The sequence below is a fragment of the Trichoplusia ni genome, chromosome 17 (assembly GCF_003590095.1).
Source record: "Trichoplusia ni isolate ovarian cell line Hi5 chromosome 17, tn1, whole genome shotgun sequence".
NCBI classification, from domain to species: Eukaryota; Metazoa; Arthropoda; class Insecta; order Lepidoptera; family Noctuidae; genus Trichoplusia; species Trichoplusia ni.
This window is the reverse complement of record NC_039494.1, coordinates 4601042-4623753: the sequence shown is the minus strand read 5'-3', so window position 1 is coordinate 4623753 and position 22712 is coordinate 4601042. Positions and strand designations below refer to the sequence as shown.

The 22712-nt window shown below is 40.2% G+C and overlaps 1 protein-coding gene across 2 annotated transcripts in view; it reads right to left on the bottom strand.

Moving 5' to 3' along the window:
• The window catches only part of LOC113502498 (glutamate synthase [NADH], amyloplastic), a 54550-nt gene that overhangs the window by 10411 nt on the left and 21427 nt on the right, over positions 1 to 22712 (bottom strand). Inside the window, exons 4-32 of one of the 2 annotated variants that reach the window (XM_026884095.1) lie at positions 17738 to 17907; positions 15351 to 15433; positions 14846 to 14968; positions 14650 to 14759; positions 14439 to 14536; positions 13878 to 14129; positions 13467 to 13588; positions 12189 to 12311; positions 10946 to 11127; positions 10290 to 10418; positions 9741 to 9897; positions 9215 to 9392; positions 7586 to 7690; positions 7040 to 7303; positions 6682 to 6769; positions 6431 to 6550; positions 5975 to 6102; positions 5582 to 5706; positions 5125 to 5269; positions 4507 to 4715; positions 4011 to 4156; positions 3631 to 3740; positions 3219 to 3352; positions 2646 to 2831; positions 2221 to 2369; positions 1709 to 1845; positions 1168 to 1294; positions 686 to 834; positions 97 to 238 (exon numbers count right to left, since the gene is read on the bottom strand). In XM_026884095.1, the coding sequence (XP_026739896.1) occupies positions 97 to 238; positions 686 to 834; positions 1168 to 1294; positions 1709 to 1845; positions 2221 to 2369; positions 2646 to 2831; positions 3219 to 3352; positions 3631 to 3740; positions 4011 to 4156; positions 4507 to 4715; positions 5125 to 5269; positions 5582 to 5706; positions 5975 to 6102; positions 6431 to 6550; positions 6682 to 6769; positions 7040 to 7303; positions 7586 to 7690; positions 9215 to 9392; positions 9741 to 9897; positions 10290 to 10418; positions 10946 to 11127; positions 12189 to 12311; positions 13467 to 13588; positions 13878 to 14129; positions 14439 to 14536; positions 14650 to 14759; positions 14846 to 14968; positions 15351 to 15433; positions 17738 to 17907 (4191 nt within the window). Of the gene's footprint in view, positions 1 to 96; positions 239 to 685; positions 835 to 1167; positions 1295 to 1708; positions 1846 to 2220; positions 2370 to 2645; positions 2832 to 3218; positions 3353 to 3630; positions 3741 to 4010; positions 4157 to 4506; positions 4716 to 5124; positions 5270 to 5581; positions 5707 to 5974; positions 6103 to 6430; positions 6551 to 6681; positions 6770 to 7039; positions 7304 to 7585; positions 7691 to 9214; positions 9393 to 9740; positions 9898 to 10289; positions 10419 to 10945; positions 11128 to 12188; positions 12312 to 13466; positions 13589 to 13877; positions 14130 to 14438; positions 14537 to 14649; positions 14760 to 14845; positions 14969 to 15153; positions 15295 to 15350; positions 15434 to 17737; positions 17908 to 22712 lie in introns of those variants that run through there. The other variant, XM_026884096.1, reaches the window with a different exon arrangement.

Here is a 22712-nt window from a genome sequence, read left to right as displayed (position 1 = left end):
TAGGTTCAAATGTTGGGGTTAAATATACATAAGGAACAACTAGGTTTTGCCGTGACGTATAAATATCCCTATCATAATGTTTTAATTGAAACTCACCCAGTGTACTCGACGAACTCCTGCAGCAGCTGCTGCACGAAGTCGAGGTCGTCCTGCAGCTCCAGAGGTAACAGCTCCACCATCTCCTGGTTGCACTTGCCCGAGAACGAGCCGTCGATGTCGTACACGTACGCGATACCACCTTGGGATAAACAGATATTAGTATTGTTTGAGATTAAGTATCATAGAAATTAGAAGTGATTAAATTATTTTAGAGACTACAACTGATTTAGTTCTTTTCATTTATTTATTCGATTATGGCATTCCAACGACTTATTCCCTAATAAACTTTTTGGAATATTTGAACATTGGAACAGAAAATCTTCAAACCTAAAGAGAATTTGTCACTTATTTAAATATGTACAGTATTGCACAGGCTGCCATTACACTAAGCGATATTAGCGATATATCTCACTAAGGATATCAGGCAGCAGGCAAACACAAATGTAAGTTCATTTAATACATAACGTTTACTTTGCTCTATTCATTGATTTGCAACAGTAATTTTATCCAATTTTAGGGGAGTTTTCATGTCCTCTCATTAACCAAATAAAAGGCAAGTGTTGGAGCCCAATGTTTGCGTACTCACCGCTCATGCCGGCCGCGAAGTTCCTGCCGACGAGCCCGAGCACGAGCGCGACGCCGGCCGTCATGTACTCGCAGCCGTGGTCGCCCACGCCCTCCACCACGGCCACGCAGCCGCTGTTGCGCACGCAGAACCGCTCCGACGCTATGCCTCTGGGTGGACCAGTAATAGCAATGTGTGAGGATTGGACGAACAATTATTTCAACTGAGATGTACAAATGTAGTAACCGATTATTAACTACGACATAGTTATTTACTAACCCCAAGTTATGAAGAATAACACAATAATAAGTCATGCTAAGTATGATATATATATCTTAATGTATTTGAAAGTGTCAAACTGAAAGATGACTTAAATTCGTTTGTTTAGTTACTTAATTAATTATTAGATTAATCAAAGCAATGTTACTCGACTAAAATCAAATGTAAAACTGAAATTATATCAGTCATTTTTTATAACAATAAAAAGATGTAGTAAAACTAACCTAAAGTAAGCGCGTCCGGAGGTAGCTCCGTATAAGCAGACATTTCCGACGATCACGTTGAGATGTGACTCGAAGGGTGATGACTTCGGCGGGTAGATGATGATCTTACCACCGGACAAGCCCTTGCCTGAAATGAAACACATTTGAATGTAGTTACAAATATTGATTCGAAATTAGCTGCCCGGAAAAACGAATCATATATATATTTGAATTTAATACTTGAATACTCAATCTAGGTGGATAATTTTAGTGCTTCTTTTGTGGGATAGTGTTTATTTGTCATCTCAGCCTATAGCAGTCCACTGCTGGACATAGGCCTCTCCATAAGTTCTCCACCGTGACCGGTTTATTGCTACCGAGCTACCTGCATCCAACTTTTCACTAGGTCGTCGGTCCATCTGGCAGGTGGCCGTCCCACGCTGCGCTTGGTGGTACGACCTGGTGCTCGGTAGGTCTCCACTCGACAACTTTTCTTTCTGTTTTTTTATCTTCTCACTTTTGATTAAGTATGTTTATTTTCTTTAGAACTTTATTTACTTACCGACATAGTCGTTAGCATCGCCCTCTAGCGTGACGGTGATGCCTTTAGAGAGGAACGCGCAGAAGCTCTGTCCGGCCGAGCCCGTCAGAGATATGTTCACGGTCTTGCCGTCTGGTAAGCCGTCGTCGCCGTATTTCCTGTACAGATTACAAAGCTAATATAATATTGGTGTAACTACAATAAATAGTTAAAATAGTTCAGAAGTAACTCAGTGAATTTAGTAAACGAATTGACTGTAGAACGAATTTGGAAAGTCACTTTTTACAGCATTGTAGAACGGTCAACAAGAAAGTCGATAAACAAGCTCAGATTTAGGAACTGGCGTAAATGTTCAGCGACTTCTACAATATCAGTGTTCAATAAATATTCAGTAGATTGTGTTCATTTTTTTCCAAACTAAAACACAAACTTATTGCTTTTTATTAGTGGCATGCGTTTCGATGTATGGATGGATGGCCTTAATTATTAAATAAATATGATGGTTTAATTAAAGTGATTTAAAGAGATCTTACATAGCGATATGGTAGGAGAGCGTGGAGGTGAAGGCGCGGTCTTCATTAGTGATCCTCATGTTGATGTCCACGTGTTGCTGAGAGCCGTCTAAGATGCCGCTGCACTGTTCAATCAGTTGATTGTCGAGACGCTTCTCGAGTTGGAAGTCCTGAATTACGATTTAATATTGAATAAAAACTTAGGTTGCGGTATAAAACAAGTCTTCCTAAAGACAGTGATAAAAAAGTTGGCGCGAAGTTGCAGGAAAGGCTCTCTAACTTAAAACATTGCAAAACTCTTACAAAAAGTAAAAGCTTCTACATCTCAAATAGGTTATTAATAAGTGCATGACACATTACTGCCTCTGTAGCTGACAAATATTTCTTAATGATTTACTTCTTATTGCTTTGATCATCATCAGTTTTGTCATATAAGTTCTTCTCACCTGAGTCTTCGACCCTCCAATAATATTAACTCCAGGCCTCATATGGAGCGCGTTCTTCAGTATAAGTCCGAGGTTCAGCGTCCTAGCCTTAGGGTTTTCGTTATTCTCGCGGACCTTCAGTAAGTCTGTACGACCGATCAGGTCCTGGAACCGCCTGACGCCTACATCCGCCATGTGTTGACGGACCTGGAAGAAGTTGTATTTAACTGTGAGATGATGAACGAGTATGTAGTTGATGTTCTTTATAGGACATTATAAGGTCTGGGAAACTTCATAAGTAATTATAGTATTTGACGGTTTTGGTGTCGTTGACGGTAGCAGAATGAATCGGCGTTACTCGACGTTTTTCTAAGGATTGGTGTGAAGTCACCCAGGGAGTTCTTTATTCAGCAAGCATCAAGTGGAATAGTTCTTTAAATGTTATCGATTTTTTTGTTATTATTAAGTTTACCACTGCTCTATCTAATGATAAAATACTCAATAAATATAAATTGGGTTCTGATAAGTTTTCGATGTACTGTTTTAAAGCATCAGTAATTTATCATTAATGATACAAAACTTCTTAATGCCTACCTCCTCAGCCAGCATGAACATGAAGTTGATAACATGTTCGGGCTTGCCGGCGAACTTCTTGCGCAGTACGGGGTCCTGTGTGGCGATACCGACAGGGCAGGTGTTGAGGTGGCACTTGCGCATCATCGTGCAGCCTGGAAATGAATTTATAAAAACAATATGTTTTTGACCAACTGGGTGAGATTGTGTTGTTTAATATTAATGTCTTCTCCGTTAAAGTTATACGGCAGAATTGGCAAGAAAGAACGAACAAATTACTGCACAATCTTTTAATGTTTTTTTCAAAGTGAGATAGACTAGGATAAAATGGGCTTATTATATGTCGATATTCAATGCTTTATTGCATTCCATGTGTATTCTGTCATAAATGCCTTTGATAAATAATCTGCATCAGTTTAGTAATGTAACTGACCGAGAGCAATAAGCGGCGCAGTACTGAAGCCGAACTCGTCCGCGCCGAGCAGCGCGGCCACCATCACGTCGAAGCCTGTTCGGATCTGACCGTCAGCTTGGACCACCACTCTGTAAAATTCATATCAAATTAGGTTTATGAGGTTGGTTCGATAAGTTTATGCTACTACATTATCCTGAATTCGCAAACTATGACAGGCTTAAGAATATGAGGAACAATTAAGTACTGAGAAGGCTAGTGGGCACTATGAAAACATTTCGAGGGGCTATTAGATTAAAATATCATAAATAAAATAGAAGGTTTAATCAAAAATATTTTACAGGATCATTCGGTATTCTAGGAGACTTGACTGATAAGAGGGTATAAGTATGTGTGTGTACCGTGAGCGCAGGTCGTTGAGTACGAGCACCTGGTGTGTCTCGGCCACGCCCAGCTCCCAGGGCAGGCCGGCGCTCTTGATGCCCGTCCACGAGCTGGCGCCCGTGCCGCCGTCGTGGCCCGAGATCACGATGTGTTCCGCCTTGCCCTGCAATGCAAACACATCAAACAGTGTTAGAAAAAATTTATGGGTAAAAGTATCAGAGAGGTGACGGTGAATGTAGTTCTGATTCTTATCGTAACTTCTTCTTATTAAAGTAACTTGAGAAACTCTCGATAGTTCCTTAAGTGTGGGATTTCCTAATGCAGTGCTGTGTGCGCAAGGTCATAGCATTCATTTTCTTTTAAGTGCAAGCCATTGACGCAATGTATTTTTAAATTAATTGTTAAGCTACTTGTAGTCTAATTTAAAAACACCCACCACAGAGTCTACCCAATCGCTGCTAGCTTTCGAAGTGTTCTACAACGCTAATATAATCGATAACCACATTTTTTTACCTTAGCAACACCAGAAGCTACAACACCGACTCCGACTTCAGACACGAGTTTGACGGATATCCTAGCCTTAGGGTTAGCGGCCTTCAAGTCGTAGATCAGCTCGGCAAGATCTTCGATGGAGTAGATGTCGTGATGAGGCGGCGGTGAGATCAGACCCACGCCGGGGACCGAGCAACGAGTCTTTGCTATGTCTTCTGTTACTTTGTAACCTGTAAAAAAAAGGTAAAGGAATTTAAAATCCTGGAAAGATATTTGTTGCAAAATTCTGCCTTACAATTACTTCAAATCACCACTTGGCCACAGATTAAATTGAACTATATTACATTGATCGTAATGTCGACATTTGTGTCAAAATATGTACACGAATTTTGAACATGAGAAAGTTCAGATTTCCTTATTTTGACTAAAGTATACTAAAATACAAAAAACTTTACTGAAATTTCTTCTGTATACGTTGTGTAGGAAACCCTCCAGTCAGAAGGGCCTTTGATCTAAAAACTGGGTCAGAATGAAAGTGGAAGGCGGATGACGGTGTATTGTCACAGTATTGTGGTACAATTTGATCCCGGACATATCCAGCAATATATCTTAGTTGATTTAAGGACGCTGTTTTCTTACCAGGCAGTTCCCCACCCTCGCCGGGCTTGGCTCCCTGCGCCATCTTGATCTGCAGGTCGTCAGCGTGCGCGAGGTACGAGGCCGTCACACCGAAGCGGCCTGACGCCACCTGCTTGATGGCTGAGCGACGACTGAACTCGGGGTCCTTGGGAAAAGTTAGTTAAGCGTGATTAGTTTAAGTGTGTTACTGTTGTTCTAATTGTATTATACTGCATTACTGTGCTATATGCAGACGTAGTCCCTGTCTAGAGCATTTAGCTTTTACAATATTTTGCATAAAACATAAATAGCAAGATATTAATAAGCAAGTGTTCATTTTTTCATGTGTAGATACAAGGGCGAATGGTTTATAGCCTTTTGACTAACCAGTCGCATGATTAAACAATACATTTCTTTTAACTTGGGTTTAAAAACTTGAGGAAGGCGGTAATGGTGGATAAACAGATTTAAGTATTACCTGGTTAAGATATCTGTCAGCGTTTTCTCCTCCCTCGCCGGTATTGGACTTGCCTCCAATGCGGTTCATGGCGATCGCAAGAGTAGTATGAGCCTCAAGAGATATGGAACCGAATGACATCGCACCTAAAAAGTATAATATTAAGTAATGTAAAAGTACTAGTATAGTTTTGTAAGTATTTCTTGAGATGTTCATTAAAATGTAAAGGGTTTACGATTCTATTTCTTTTGTCACTTTTCCTCAATTTTATCCGCAAAATTTTTTTACCAGATGTCTACATTAACAGACAGGTAAGACACACGTGAAATATTCCAAAATACATACTTAGACTTTTTTTAACTGGAAGCCCTGACAACATTCTATACATTATTCATAGTGTAAACAAGCACTAACCAGTAGCGAATCTTTTGACAATCTCCGCGGCAGGTTCGACCTCGCTTAGCGGGATGGCCTCATCCAGCTTCACCAGCTCCAGCTGACCGCGAAGCGTGCAAGCTCTAATAGACTCCAATGCGCTCTCTCTGTTGGGAAAATTTACGTGTTAATAGTCAATAAGATTAAGAAGGCAAAATTGACTAAATGATAAAATAGTAAAGTTGGTTTTTGTAATTGAACGATTGGCGATATAAGAACTCATGTTATGATTTTTTAAAGGATTAATAATTTAATAATTATCAATCAATAATCGTATACACTTTTAAAACTGGAGGTAGCATACAAAATGAAAAAAAATCTTTCTTTATGCTAGTGGTATGCTAGTAATCAACAGGGTGTGTAATCAACTTAACGTCATTTGATGGTTGGCAACGCAAAGAAGGATAATTATTATTTTATAAAATAGTAACATACCTATACTTGTCGTATGCAGACGTGCTCTTGTTAAGCGCAGCCTCTTGTAAGTTCGCGATTGACATCGGATCGTTGATGTGTTTCTCTCCACCAGCTCGCCAGTGGTACACACCAGGGTTCCTGAAAAATAAACATAATTAGTCTTTCTTAGGTTGATGCTCAATCTGGAGTTAGAAGAGTAGGCTCTGACGTAGTCTTAACACGACCTTTGTAAATTATCCGTTGTTTGCTACAATAGCTAGTTTATTTACCTTAAAACTAACGCATCCTTCATATCGCTGTACGTGAGCGCGTGTCTTTCAAATATCTCCTTAGATAATATTTCAAAGTTGACGCCACCTGTAAAACAAAAGTTTGGTTAGTGAAACATACGAGTTCTATAAAAATGGCTCAAATTACATTTTTTCTTATTATGGTTCTAAACTATAAGTTATTCAATCAGGATTGCTGTTATTGTAATAGAGCTCTACACTATACACAGCGTTGTCGGCAAAACGGCAAAAATCAAGCTTTAAGAGCTCATAGCAAACACAGTGTCCTAAAAAGTTGAACAAAATAACCTTTTTACTAAATATTTATTGAATATTTAAATAAATCGAATCCACTTACCAATCCTAGACTGCGTTCCTTTAAAGCATTTATCAATAACCTCTTCACTAAGTCCAACAGCTTCAAAGATTTGTGCGCTCTTGTAAGACTGCAGGGTACTGATGCCCATCTTTGCCATGACCTTAGCAAGACCTGTCTCGATGGCTCCCTGGTACGCCTTGTAAATGTCGTCGTCGGTTAAATTGGGGTCCAAAATATTGTCGTTGCGGAGGTTGAACGCTAACTCGAAAGCTAGGTACGGACAGATAGCGTCGGCGCCATAACCTGGAAAGGAGTGGTTTGTTATTATGTTTCCTAACAAAAGGAGTGTAATGTTCTTAGCTTAGCAGTTACATGCAAAAATTCTTCTTCAAAGTCGGATAAGTAGAGTACGTGTTAATTCAAGATGTCGGCTATTCACATAGAAATTTCATCAAAATCAGTCTATTTATTTGGGCGTGAAGAGGTGACTATCGTTTACTCTTGATTTTAAAATATTAGTGAGATGATGAGTACACTTCAAATCTTTATCATGAATTTTCGAAATATAACTATTAAACATCTTACCTAACAGTACACACATGTGGTGAACCTCTCTTGCCTCAGCAGTTTCCAGGATGAGGCCGACCTTCATGCGTTGACGGGTCTCAATCAAATGATGATGAACGGCGCCTGCGAATGTTTAACCATACATTATTTAAAGAATTGATGGCATGGTATGTATATATTTTTCAGTGTCACAGTAGGGCCTGATAAAAAAAATTCCCGACACACATACATATAGGGTTGCGTCCTAAATGGGAGCGATGCGATGGTGCAATGCATGTTTCACCTCACGATCAAAGTAGTCGTGCAATGTCACCTTACAGGTGTCTTAATAGATCGCGCGATGTCCATCGTGTGATACCGTCACTCGATGGTTGGTGGATCACGCTTCTTTAACGATGGCTTTTTACAGAGATGCGTAGATATCGATGTCGGTCAATATCGCTTTAATAGTGCTGTGTGTCATTGCGCTGTCGACCCGCGCGTCGGTGCATTGCGTGCAGGATTACAATCGGACACTCAGATGAAATCTGTATGTTTGAAGTGATCGCAGGCCGTACAGCGCGCCCTGTGACAGTGTGTACTGACCGAGTGCGAGCAGCGTGCTGACGGGCACCCTGCTGGGCCCGGCCGCGCGGTCCGACAGCACCAGCAGCTGCGAGCCGCGCGACGCGGGACAGCGCGCCCTGTTACAGTGTGTACTGACCGAGTGCGAGCAGCGTGCTGACGGGCACCCTGCTGGGCCCGGCCGCGCGGTCCGACAGCACCAGCAGCTGCGAGCCGCGCGACGCGGGACAGCGCGCCCTGTTACAGTGTGTACTGACCGAGTGCGAGCAGCGTGCTGACGGGCACCCTGCTGGGCCCGGCCGCGCGGTCCGACAGCACCAGCAGCTGCGAGCCGCGCGACGCGGGACAGCGCGCCCTGTTACAGTGTGTACTGACCGAGTGCGAGCAGCGTGCTGACGGGCACCCTGCTGGGCCCGGCCGCGCGGTCCGACAGCACCAGCAGCTGCGAGCCGCGCGACGCGGGACAGCGCGCCCTGTTACAGTGTGTACTGACCGAGTGCGAGCAGCGTGCTGACGGGCACCCTGCTGGGCCCGGCCGCGCGGTCCGACAGCACCAGCAGCTGCGAGCCGCGCGACGCGGGACAGCGCGCCCTGTTACAGTGTGTACTGACCGAGTGCGAGCAGCGTGCTGACGGGCACCCTGCTGGGCCCGGCCGCGCGGTCCGACAGCACCAGCAGCTGCGAGCCGCGCGACGCGGGACAGCGCGCCCTGTTACAGTGTGTACTGACCGAGTGCGAGCAGCGTGCTGACGGGCACCCTGCTGGGCCCGGCCGCGCGGTCCGACAGCACCAGCAGCTGCGAGCCGCGCGACGCGGGACAGCGCGCCCTGTTACAGTGTGTACTGACCGAGTGCGAGCAGCGTGCTGACGGGCACCCTGCTGGGCCCGGCCGCGCGGTCCGACAGCACCAGCAGCTGCGAGCCGCGCGACGCGGGACAGCGCGCCCTGTTACAGTGTGTACTGACCGAGTGCGAGCAGCGTGCTGACGGGCACCCTGCTGGGCCCGGCCGCGCGGTCCGACAGCACCAGCAGCTGCGAGCCGCGCGACGCGGGACAGCGCGCCCTGTTACAGTGTGTACTGACCGAGTGCGAGCAGCGTGCTGACGGGCACCCTGCTGGGCCCGGCCGCGCGGTCCGACAGCACCAGCAGCTGCGAGCCGCTCGACGCCGCACTGTGCGCGTCCGCCGCGATGCGGGTCAGCGCGCCCTCCAGCCCGCACGGGCCCAGAGCGTGGTCGAATGTGCAGTCTATCACTTTTGTCTGGGGAAGAGAAACGTCAATTAATGGTTGCGCTTGGATTTTTGAACTAATATTATAGACTTTTTAAAAATAAAAGGGGAAGAATTGATCACTGATCCTTCTCTTTTTGGGAAGAGGCTAACAAATTCTTTAAAAAATAACTAAATTTTTTTGTACATTCGTACAGAATTGAAGTCCTAGTTGTGAGACATTGTTATATAGACTTTGTCCATTCACCTGAATATCTATCCCACATTAACCAAAAAAACAAGATTAAATACATGTATAGTTAATCATTGGCTGTACAATAGATTTTGGGTGGTTAATCAAATCATTTTGTTACTTTAAACATTTGACTTTTAGTCGTACCTTCCAGCCGCGGTGCGTGGTATGCTTGAGCGCGTGCAGGTCCGGCAGCGACAGTATGGGCTGCGGCAGGAACAGCCGGTGCACGAACTCCGCGCTCGGCTGCAGGATGTTCGGCGCGGGCCCGATCGGACACAGCAGGGACATCACTATCTTCTCCCTATAAATATAGTAGGTAACATGGATGTGAATACTGGCGTTACTGTTAGGTTGGTATATTGATTGGGTCTAAAAGCTGATTAAAATAAAAATTAATGATGAGGGATAGTATAAAACGAGAGCCCGGTAGGAATAACCGATTTAGTCTTCAGTAATTGTTAAAACACGTTAGCGTCTTTTAAGTAATTTTGTTACAGTTTCTACTGGTCTACATATTGCGTAACCATTTAAACGCTTCCACAATGCCTCGAATTTTAGCTTAATTAACATTTACGGTCATAGCGGTAATGGTATAACAAGAGGGTATTGCATATAAACCTATTAAATGGTAAGTGACAAGACTGTAATGAAAATATCCAAATTTTAATTTTTCTGTTTTCATTGTACTCTTACCTGAATGGATCGATAGGAGGGTTGGTAACTTGCGCGAAAAGTTGTTTGAAGTATTCGTATGGCAGAGGCTGGAACAGCGACAGGCAAGCCAGGGGAGCATCGTTACCCATACTGCCGAGGGGTTCTTTCCTGAGAAATACATTACATGGTTAGTGAAACATTCATTCAGAAAAGTAGCAATAAATATAGGTAATCTTTTGTTTTTTTTAAATTTTTGACTAATTTCACTTACTTCTGCGAGTAATTTTGCGTTTTTACCCAATGTGTTATCAGTATGTATATAGTACGTGTATCCGTGTATGTATCATTCGCATATCAGCGTTACTGCAATATATTATAACCACCTGATATTTTAGCCTATATCTATTAACTATTTGGTCTCCATAGCCTAAATTATGTACTCAAGCATGACATGCTCAGGGTATAAATGAGTGTTAATTACCTAACTTATCTACAATACAGAGTATATCTCTAGATATCCATCTCTCCTGTCTATTCAATGGTTGTCTGGAAGATATTGGCGATATAGGCGATATAGGCGATTGCTATTGGCGATAAGACCGCCTTTGAACCCTAACACTGCTGTAATTTTATGGTGTTGATTAAATATTCTAGTAATCTAAAGAAATAATATGATGGTTATTGTTATTACTTACTTATTCTGTATCATAGGCAGCAACAACATGTGGATAGACTCAATAGTGTATCCGAACAGGCCGAGCCGTCTGTCAGCAAGCCCTGTGATGGTACTTCCGTTGACATGGCCGTTAGTACCGTTGGCCACGGCAGAGGATCCATTCTCAGCCGCCACGGACTTGTGGATGTCTTCCATTGTTATCTAGAATGTATTGTATTGTTAAATAACAGGTTTTTATGTGAACCCAGTGTAAGTTCTACACTGGTATGAACGGCAAAATACTATGAATCTTTTTGAATAAATTGAAACTACAAATAAATAAACAAAGATGCCGTTTAGCCGCTAAGAGTAAAACTGGAAAAAAGGAACTACCTACGCAGTAAGGAATTCAGCAAAAAGTTTACTTCACTATTAGTATTACAGACCACTAAAAAGATTTACACAAAAAGTTTCATAGTCAGCATAGAAAAATTTGTACAAAAAAAAAAACAGAAGCTTTGAAAAGAAATCTGGAAACAAATAAAGCTGTAACACGACGAATATTTCTCTCTCCGTGGAGGTTTAACTACGAATTACGAAAAAAAATCACTGACTTTTGTTAGATAAAGCGGTTTAAACTGGAACAGCTAAACATGCGTAACTGATAAACAGATAATGGGGCGAGAGACGAGACTCGATAGCCTACTACCATTGCTTAAAGCAAAATGTAGGAGCGAGACGGCACTACAAGGTGTATAATGGTGTCTCTTTCCTACAAGTGCAGCAGTCTTATCTAGACAGGTGGTAGTAGTATTCTTTTGACTCAAAGTTTTTAATACAAGTCATGTCACTCGCCCCGTAGAAGACGTTTATTTTGGGCTTTTTAGAAAAGAGGCGGGGCGTCGGTTGCCCCTCCAACTTTGTAGTACAGCAATTTCGAAATTCACTCCCCATGCTAATCCAAACTCACCATCTGACAAAATGTATATAATGTATCCCCACGTACGGTAATGCATAGAAAAAAGAAATAATTTTAAGTTGTGAATGATTCTTTTAATGATTTACAATTGAATGACCAATAATTTTGAAGGGATATGAGAATGAGAGAAACTCTTTATTGGAATCTGATGAGACTTGGTTTCTTCCGAACACTGAAACGACGTTCTTAATAATCTATCTGTCTCAACTTTACAGAGAGGGAAAGCATGAGTCTTAATGGCTTCTGTAGGTGATTGACGCTTAAGTGTTCGGTGTATGCGATATATATATAATGAGATTATCACCTTATCCTTTAGCCATTCAGAATGCGGCCTGCTGCGAGCGATATCCATCTTCAGCTCCACATCCTGAATCATTTTCTTCTCCTCAGTGTCGACGAGCAACATACGGCCGGGTTTCAGACGACTCTGCAATACAAATTATAATTAATTGTATATAACAAGACCAAGGATTCAATTTCTTACGACGAGAATCGTTAAGCAAATGAAATAAAGGTATGTTTAATATTTAGTCACCCCATTTCTGGGTTTTTAGTGTTCATTTCACTCCTTTTTTCTATCGGTACTTGACTTTTGCTAAGCAGTGGACCACCGCTGTGCAAAGGTCAAGTTGCAACTTCTTTCGTCTAATTCGAATACATATGTTAGTATTCGAATGCGTCTGTGAGCGCGTGTGCCATAGTTATTAAAACACCATTTATTGTAGTAATATTGTACGTGTTACAATTTTAAACATTTCATTGTATTTTATAATAGTTTATTTTCTTATCGTATGTCATTGTAGATTGTATTGATAGTGTTAAAGTTACAGTTAGTTTGGTTGTGAAGTAAAATGAATACGAGATATTTCTCAATAGCTATGATAAGTGTACAACGTAGAGGCTCATTAAGACGTGGAGAGAAAACCGTGCGATTTCTGATACATTGCTGGCGATCATATAACACTTCGATACTTTAGATACGTATACCCGCAGTGTATTGCAACCCGAATGACATTTCTCGCGTTGCCTAATTAGTTTAAGTTTAGTGTGTTATTAATACGAAAAAATTGTCAAATGATTCAAGAAGATTTTTTGTTCCCATTTAAACTTTCACGTTTTGTATGGTCGCGTCTAAAACAATGAGTTGTTGTTCTAAATATAAAATTAATAGTAAACAATAATTGACTATACAACGTATATAAATAAATCGATTATGAATAATTCTTGGAAATGGTCCAACAAACAGCACAACAAATATTTATGAATTGTACATAGTTGATGCATTTGAGAGATCTTAAAAACTATACATATACATTATGTACAAGATTATCGATACAATGGTTTGAAACATTCAATCAAATCCATTTATAAAATGTTTTTTTTTATGTTTCTTGAGGGGCAAAGTTTTCTTTGAAATGAAATGAAATCATTTATTCTGCAAATATGATATTTCATCACTTTTACATGTCTTTTATGAAAACGCCAGCCGACATTGCCTATCTGACTACCCTGAGAAGAAATGTCGAAACAAACTCAGGGGACTACTTCAACATTATTTAAGGGGTCAAAAATTTCAACATACCTTCAGAATGACCTTCTCAGGGTCTACATCATAGACGCCAACTTCAGACGCCATGACCAGGACGTTCTCACTGGTCACGTAGAAGCGAGATGGACGCAGACCGTTACGGTCCAAAATGGCACCTGAAAAACGGAACAGATGAATATTTTGATTGTATACAATTCTTTAACACGAAAACTATGAGAGATTTAGATTTTAAACCCAGAAATTATTCCAGATGAAAATACTCTTTCCCTTGACTAAACTGGTCGTTACTGAACAACATGCTTGCGGACTCGCCTAAGTTTTTCTTGCACCATACACTTGCACGAAGAAGGACGATTTGGACGACCAAGAGAAGAAGACTTCAGTCATCACTTACCTAACTTAGATTTTCTATCAGTCAAGATGATTTTCATAAAATCCACTTACCAATGTACCGTCCATCAGTGAACGATATAAGCGCGGGTCCATCCCAAGGCTCCATGCAAGACGAAGCCCACTGGTAGTAGTCCCTCTTCTCCTTGGGCATGGTGACGTCATTCTGCCAGGCTTCAGGCACCATGGTCATCACCGCTTCGGGCAGAGAGCGCTGACCAGCGTGGTGGAGGAACTCTAGGACGCAGTCAGCTGATCCCGAGTCGGAGAGGTTTGGCTCCACTACTGGGTAGAGTTTCTTTAGGTCTAAGGAAAATGTTGATTTGGTTATTGATGGACAGTGAAAAATAATGTGGTTTTAATTATCATATATAATAATATTTTAAGCATTGGAAAGCCAATAGAGTCTATTGGCTTTTCAATGCTTTAACTGAAACCTATCTCTATGAGCTGTATCAACCTTACCGGCAACGGATCTCAAACCCTAGGTGAGTTTAGATGTATTTAAAGATTTAAAAATATTCGTAGAGTTTGGTATATTAACGAAAAGGTCTGTATTTTAGACAAAATAATTTCAATCTTCGCCTATCTACAATTGTAATGAACTTGACTTACCCTCTCCGAATAATTCGCTTTTCATGACACCCTCGCGAGCCTTCATGAGATTGACGTTACCTCGCAACGTATTTATCTCTCCATTGTGAGCAAGCACTCTGAAATATTACACCACCTTCATAAATGGGATTGATCGAGCAAATTACGACCTTGGAAGAAATATATTTTGTGCATAAATGTATGGAAAGACTAGGGTATAATGGTGACAAACCTCAAAGGATGGGCTCTTTCCCAACTGGGGAAGGTGTTGGTTGAGAACCTGGTGTGCACCAGCGCCAGGTACGTAGTGAACGCAGGGTTCGTGAGGTCCTTGAAGTATTCCTGTAGAAAAAATTAAGAGTCATGGACTAGTTTCTACCGGAGAAGAGGAAAATGGACAAAATAAATATTAGGAACATGACACGTACCCATAGCTGCTGAGAAGTGAGCAGTCCCTTGTACACGACAGTCTTAAGCGCAAGACTGCAGATGTAGAACCTTGCTCCGGGGACCACGAGCTCGTGAGACGCTCGCTTGCGGAGCACAAATATCTGAAATCACGGTCACATAGTCCAGATCCTGAAAATACAGTACACGGTAGGATGCCTATATTAAAAAATGGTTTAGCCTTATTTTTGGAGACATTTATTGCGTGATAATTATTGTAAGAGCATGTGTTACCGTATTTTTAATACAAGCATCCCATAGGGATTATGAAAGGGTGTGTAAAATTTACGTTTGGCACGAAGTGGTCGCGTCCGGCCGGCCAGTGCGCACGCAACGATCTGAAAAAACACCTATAAGAGTTCCTTACGTCTAAGTCCGCGTCTACGATTACTACAAGAGGATGAATTCGCACGCGGTGTGTGTTGCGAGTTCATGCTCTTCATACCGTGGCTACCGTGGCTGGTGGCGGCTCCCTCTAGGTCTTACCTGTCTCGCTAGATGCTCATCGTCGGTATCTCCGGTAACAAACACTTGACGCATAAATGGCTCCGAGTTACGAGCCACCTGACCTGAAAGCGAGCCAAAACAGCCCATTACTAACTTCACCAAGGGGAGTTGTATCAACTTAGCTTAAAGATTTATTATATCCTACTTAAGATCTTAAGTCTAAAACACTTCAATGGCAGATAACAATTAAGTGGCATCTAGTAATGTCATAAATGTTTTGTGAAATTAAATCTTATAGATATATTAGGTTTTTGGGATTAAACTAAGCAAATGATGACATTTATGACAGATTGGAATGAATGTAAATATGATCATATACCATTTAAGCGTTACAATGACGATGGTTTTGATTTTCCACATTGATATGTTGAATTCGAGTGTGAAGGTTAACTCAAGATTCAACTAAAAGTTAAGATCCAAGTTTCATTTCAAACATCTTCTGATTTTTATTTTGTCTAATGAATCTTAAGTTACCAACACAGTTAAATATATAAATCAAAATAACCTTAACGGAATCATCTTGTATTAAACATATGATACCTCCTAAGCATCGCAAGCAATCGGATATATTTTTCTGAATATCAAATCAAACAAATATCTACTATTATTCCAATGCTTATGAAGGTACCACGCATGTAATATTTCCAAAGAGTATCCACATATTTGTGATGCAAATCATAATTAGTAATTCATGCAACATTGCCATTACTTGTCGACTAATAATTATAAAAGCAAATGAAGTGGATAATCTAAGGAGTTTTATATAAGAACCTACTATGCGTAATAGACTTCACTGTGGACACCACAATCTTAACTGGCTGTAACACAAATATCTGTGCCTTGAAAATGTAAAATTTTAAAAAAATAGGCAAATGGGCACTGGAAATTTGTACTACTGCATGAATATTAGAGAAGTGAGTCAATAACGCATAGTACCGCCAGAATCTGATGTCAAATCGAACAAACCGTTTGGTCAAGCATCGCATGACCGCGTTCAGCCGCTTATAAACGACCCGACAATACTACGTGTACGACCTGCAATGATAGTCGCAAACAAAAATCGCAACGCCGAAACTGGACTGACATGACGAAGTCGGTGATAGACAGGACAATATATATGATAATTTTGAGCCAACGACGGCCTGTTCTGAGAGCCCTTTTATATATGGAAGGCAGTCATGGCAGCAGATGGCTTGTAAATTGGATTAATGTACAGATATTGACTTTTACGGTAATGTACGGGTATGTTGCCTTTTAGAGATGAATATGATTTGACAATTCGTGCCAGTATAAATCTTACATTGGATATTTCGATTGATAAATCGCAAAAATAAAGAGATTTTATGTATTATATTATATGGTACCTTAATATTGGGGCAGAATTGTAAATTATATTCATGTTTATACATAAAAAGGCTCTACAGAAAGATTATGTTATGTATCTATTATTCAAGTATCTAAGATAATTTGTTTTCGATTAACTATGAACATATATCAGAATCTATTATACAACTTGATTATATTTCCATTTGATCAATATTTTTGGACATAAAGAGCAAAATTAGTAACAGATCCTATTTCATAAGTATAATTTAGCATTCATCTAAAATCTTTGTGAAATTGCATGTATAGGTATATATCTGGATCCTAGAATTGCATAACTCTTTGGACTAATGAGCAATAAACTATAACACAAACAACGTCATTAAACGTGTGGTTGGTTGACCAAATTAATGACCAGTTCTCATTTCGATAACAGTTTATTATTTTAATGATTGCACTGGACTGTTCGCCTTGCTCCCGTGAAACGAGGTTATTGGGCTGAATAAAAAGTTAATTATACCTTTTAGACATTAAAACACGAAATCAATATGCTGCGTCCATTTGTAACTACTAATTGGCAGAAAACCTAACTAGGCGTAAAATATTAAAGTGAATTTTCTAGAGACATAAAACTTAACATTGGCCAAATGATCAACCGCCCAAGAGGCAATAACAATGACTGATACCCCCCAAACATGCGTGATGTTTTACGTTCAATAAAATGACCTGCCGTAAATTTAGTTTTTCTTAATCTGAATCTAGCTCGGAATGAGTTGTTTGATACTACAAATTAGAAGCAACAAAAGACATATTTGAACTGTTTTAGATTCTGCTATAGAGTGTGCGCAAGTGCTCGTCACCTCCTGAGGAATGTAAGCGCTAAGACGCGGGGCGTGGGTAGGAGGGGGTCCATTTACAGGACGAGCAAGACTTCGTACTTGGTCTTTTGTCTACCTCCCCAATCTTCCAGCTCACATACGGGGAGGAGGACCCAAGCACTTGCGTACACTATTGATAAAAAGTATTTTAGCTATGTATCTTACCGATGGTGGAGTTATTGGTGGGTACAGTGCGCCAGCATAGTACAGTCAGGTTGAGGCTTTCGGCCAGCTCCCCGAACTTCTTCTCGATGTCCTGGTGGTGAAGCTTGTCGAGGAAGAAGATACCGGTGGCATAGCGCCCGAACGGCGGCAAGTCGATCTGGTGCGTGTCTCTGTTGGAGATGGAGAGAGCATGTTAGAGTGAGCTGCAGAATATGCACCATTTTGACTATATTTAGCCTATTGCCGTCCACTGCTGAACATAGCCCTCAGAATGCAATACATATAGGCAGTAAACTTTTGCCTTGGAAAGGATTGATTTCGTATGAATGCTTGACCTTCGTCAAACAGATTGGCACATGATGATATAACTTCACGAGTTCAGTACCAATGTGTAAAAATAATACCAACCAGAAATGCTATATTGGCAGAAAAAGGCTCTTTCATATGAAGAAGAAACGAGCATTGAATATGGTAACTAAAATATACCAAAAAAAAGAATGGTTTAGATTTTTATCGAATTCTGTAATTTTCTGACCTATACACCAATCAGACTGGGTAGAGCTTTCTGGAAAATATCATTTATCAAAAAAAAAACTTTCTGTTAAATAACGTAATATATGATCTAAAAGTTTATATAAAGCCATTATTCATAGTGTCTGGAGGCTGGAGCCTACATGTGCGGTAACCGTTATCACGTAAAGGTCATAGGGACGGGTGCGCGCGCAGTGACGTCACGAGCACGCCGCTATATTGACCAACAAGCCGGCTGCGCGGAATATTGATAGCTTTGATAGTGGGAGAGTAATCTAGGTATACGTGCATGCACTAGCTTTTTGAGTGCTTTGTATCAAATGGATGGAAAGGTTTCGGATTGAAAAATGTGTAACTTTTCTATTTTTGCTGAACATATCAGAGAACCGGCTTATTTTATAGGGTCTTTTTGACGATATCTACTCTGTTTTTAAATACTGATATTAATCATTTCCACCAATGCTACATTTGGTTATACCGGTATAGATATTCAGGAAAGTCATCAGAAAAAAAAATCACTAAATAGACTAAAAGAAAAAGGTCGTTATGCAATCCACATTTTTTTGTGTAAGTTCAAAACACAATGTGGCTTAGAACAAACTTTAAAGTATACAAACCACACCAAACGATGATAGAATCAATACACATACTTAACCTATTGTCCTAACTGATAGTAAAAGATTTACTAACGCGTTACTATGCGGGCATTATATTCCGTAACAAATCTGTATTATCTTACCCCAGTCACTCATTCAATTTTATAGGCGATAATGTAAGCGATCAATCATTTCACTCACGACTACGATAAATTGATATTAATTGGTTTTTGAAGAGCCAACTACTATAATAGCTCTCTGTTCGATAGCTGTAGTATTTGCGGTATTTGTTGCTTGGAGATCGTTCAATTTAAATCAATTTATTTTACGTTGAAAAATTCTTCTTGGTTTTTTATTTATAATTTGGACATCATCATTACTCATATTACAAAGAGATAAAGGTTTTAAGGAATATACTGTTATACTTTCGCATGTTTTTATCAATGTTCATGAACATTTAGCTGGTTACTACAAATTTTATAATGTTCTGTAAAGACCTTGCATCGTACAAAAACATATTAATATGAAAATTTAACGCGCATACAAAATTAATTCTATTCTATTACTGAACAGAATAACAACATTTAAAATTCAGTACTGCATTATGAACTATCTAAATCGGTTGTGATATTATCATAACAATCGGGAATTTACATGCTTGTGGTAAACAAGCATTCTTGTCTGTTAAGATTTTAAGAGACTAATGTTGACCTCTCCAAAGGTTATCTTAAAATCTCAGGGCATTTATGAAATCCTTGACACATTGAAGTTCTAGCAAAGATTCGAAACGTCGGGATTCGGGAATGTAAATAAACTTGAGCAGAATTCTGGTAAAATTGTCTTATTTCAATGTGTAAGGAAAGTTGCGGTATCAGGTTTTTTATTTTTAAAAGAGATAAGCAAAGGACGGGATTTTCATGACTTAACCTTCATGATAAAACATGCTAAAGCAAGTCAAAATCTATACTACAAATAGTGACGCTAACTTAATCATTGATATGAATGTGCTGGTATTACACTAAGTCTATATTCACCAAGGACATGGTACTATATACTTGTAAATAAACCTCTAAACGACGTTCTCTCAATGTATGTGCATATGTTGTCGAATGAACCGCAACTGCGTCTCTGTATAAAATGCGGTTTTTCTACTTCGTAAGCTTGGTCAGATGACTTACAAATTGGTGTCTACGTGACTTTTGTAGTAGCAAAAACGTTACCTTACCGTCGCAGTTGGGTAATAAACGGGTATCACATTATTTCCTCTTAATCATCTCATGATTGTTCTTCAAAATTGCATCGTAATTACACCCCAAATAAAATTTTTGTCTTAGCTGCATGTTTACAAATGGAACGTAGATACCATGATTTAGGCTGATGTAATAATGAGCAACGGAATCGTCCTGTGTGACACTGAACTTCGCCTGAACTGTAGTAACATAATACATGGCCATCGGTTGTTACGTAACGAGAGGATTAACCTTGACCTACTCTTGTTCAAGGCTGTTGTTTTAGTAATACGCATTTTTCTTACTCTTCCTTTAAGTATAAAACTAATATTTTAGTTGCCAGACAGAAGCCTGACAACAAGTCTGACATAATGATCATTGTAAAATGCCCCATAATTGGATTCGGGACGTTGCCGCGTTGTTAAGAATTAATTGCGAAGTTGACTCCTGAGTAAAGAGATGTCTGTCTACGAGTATATTAAATATGGAAATGAAGTAATATATTCTGTAATGGTGATATATCATTACTTGACATGTCCTTTTCCCATTTAGGTTCGCCGGAGACGAAATTCCCAATCCAACAGTCACAAGTAATGTCCAAACAGACTTATAGCATCTTAAAATCCATTATTTGGAAACACTGCTTGTGCCCGCCATTGTACGAAGAAGTTCTATATAAAAAGGTTTGTAGAATGCTTGGGCCGCTTGGGGTATTTGCAAAGTTATGCGGTATTCGCGACCTAGATCGTGGACTGAACACTGAGCTGTATTTATGGATCGCCAGGAATTCTGAGCATCGCTCATTGAATTCTTTCGAGAGCTATTATGTGGCGGGGTGTCATAACTGCGATATTACTCTGAGAAATTTGTCTCGTTTATGAAAGGAATTCTTTAGGACCGTAAAAGAAAATGTATTTTTGGTTGCTGGAGCAAAGTTTGACTACATTAACAGTAGCTCATTTTTGAAGCATTTATTTCGTTCTAGTATTGTAAGAAACTACGGTTTATATTTCAAGTTCTAGATACGATGATTCTACATAGAACTTACATTATTAAAGTACCGTCTACCGTTATTAAACCATTTTATACAGTTACAATTTCGTGATATTTGTCGACAACATGTAATATGCGTAGAACATAGGTTCTTGAATAAGTAAAGGCTTGTTTGTATTGCTAATAGGAGTGACGACTGGCGTCATCGTGATACTCCGTGACAGTCGTTACTTTTCCGTTCCGTTCCGTATGAAACCGAGTATTTTTCCATGAATGCTTTCTGAACACATTCCGGAATGTCTGCGGACAGGAAACGCTTGAGTCCGCTCGGCTTATTGACTTACAAATTTTGGAACGCGATACCAGACGCATTGTTGATATAGAATTATGATGTTAGACTTTCATTATTTTGGGTCGGTGTAACGTGTAGAGGTTACTTGACTTCAGGATAGATGACGTTAGGGATGGACTGAGCAAAGCGTACCTTATCATGAGGTACTGGTATTATGAAATATAATTCTTAATGCCATAACCGACATTTTAAGTAGAAGCTATGCATTAAAATGCTCCCTTGGCAATCAAGAACTAATCATCTACGTTTTAAGAGTATCAATCTTAACGTTACACAATATTAAGTCATCAACATGCATCTCTATTCATAATGTTGTGACGACTTTGAACAATAACTGTCATCACACATTACACAGTGCAACAGATAACCAAGGTGAATGTGAATGCGTTATCGTGCGTATTCGGAGTACGAAGCCACGAACATCCGTTGATAATAAGTAAGTGAATGAAACGCTTTTAACTATACTGAGTAATGGAATGAACCTGGACTTGGAGTGTTAGGAAATGGAAAGTACAAAAAATCGGTGAAGGGGTTGGCCAAATCGAGTACAGTTTCAGAAGTAACTGAAGATTGTAAAGACGAAGTCGTCCACTAGGTACGCAAGGGGCCGGATAGTCGACTGGCTAATTAGTGAGACAGCACCAATAAACATTCGTTAACTGTCTTTTTATCTTTATAAAATCGACGAAGACTTCAGTCGCTTAGAATCTACAAAAAATCGGTCAAGGTATTTGTGTGATACGAAACATTTTTTTAATGTTTTCTAGCTTAAAATCTCATATAACCTACATTTGAATACTAGATGATACTATGATACTAAAAATCCTTCAGCATGCGCGTCGCAGCGCGATTTAAAAGTAATCATACACCGACAAATCTGTCAAGCGTAAATGTCACACTGCACAATATGTTTATCAACATATTTTGCTATAAAATTGCATCACTCGCTCAATACAGAAGTAACTCCGCATCATATCTGATGGGTAGAATACCGCCATGTGACTACGCACATGGCGTGATCCATCAGCAGGAGAGAGACGCGGGAACGCTTGGCAGGAAGCCAAGATGGCGGCCAAATCGGGATAATTACTAGTGCTTATTGTCGTCGCGGACGGTGAACTTAGTCTCACCAGAATGGGGTGATTAATCGCCAAAATTCGCCAGTTATATCATGATTACGGGATGGCATTACAGCTATCTCTTTCGTCTTTAACATTATGTATTCAAGTACCTGTTTTATTACAAATTTCCTGCTAAACGACGCTCGCATGAGG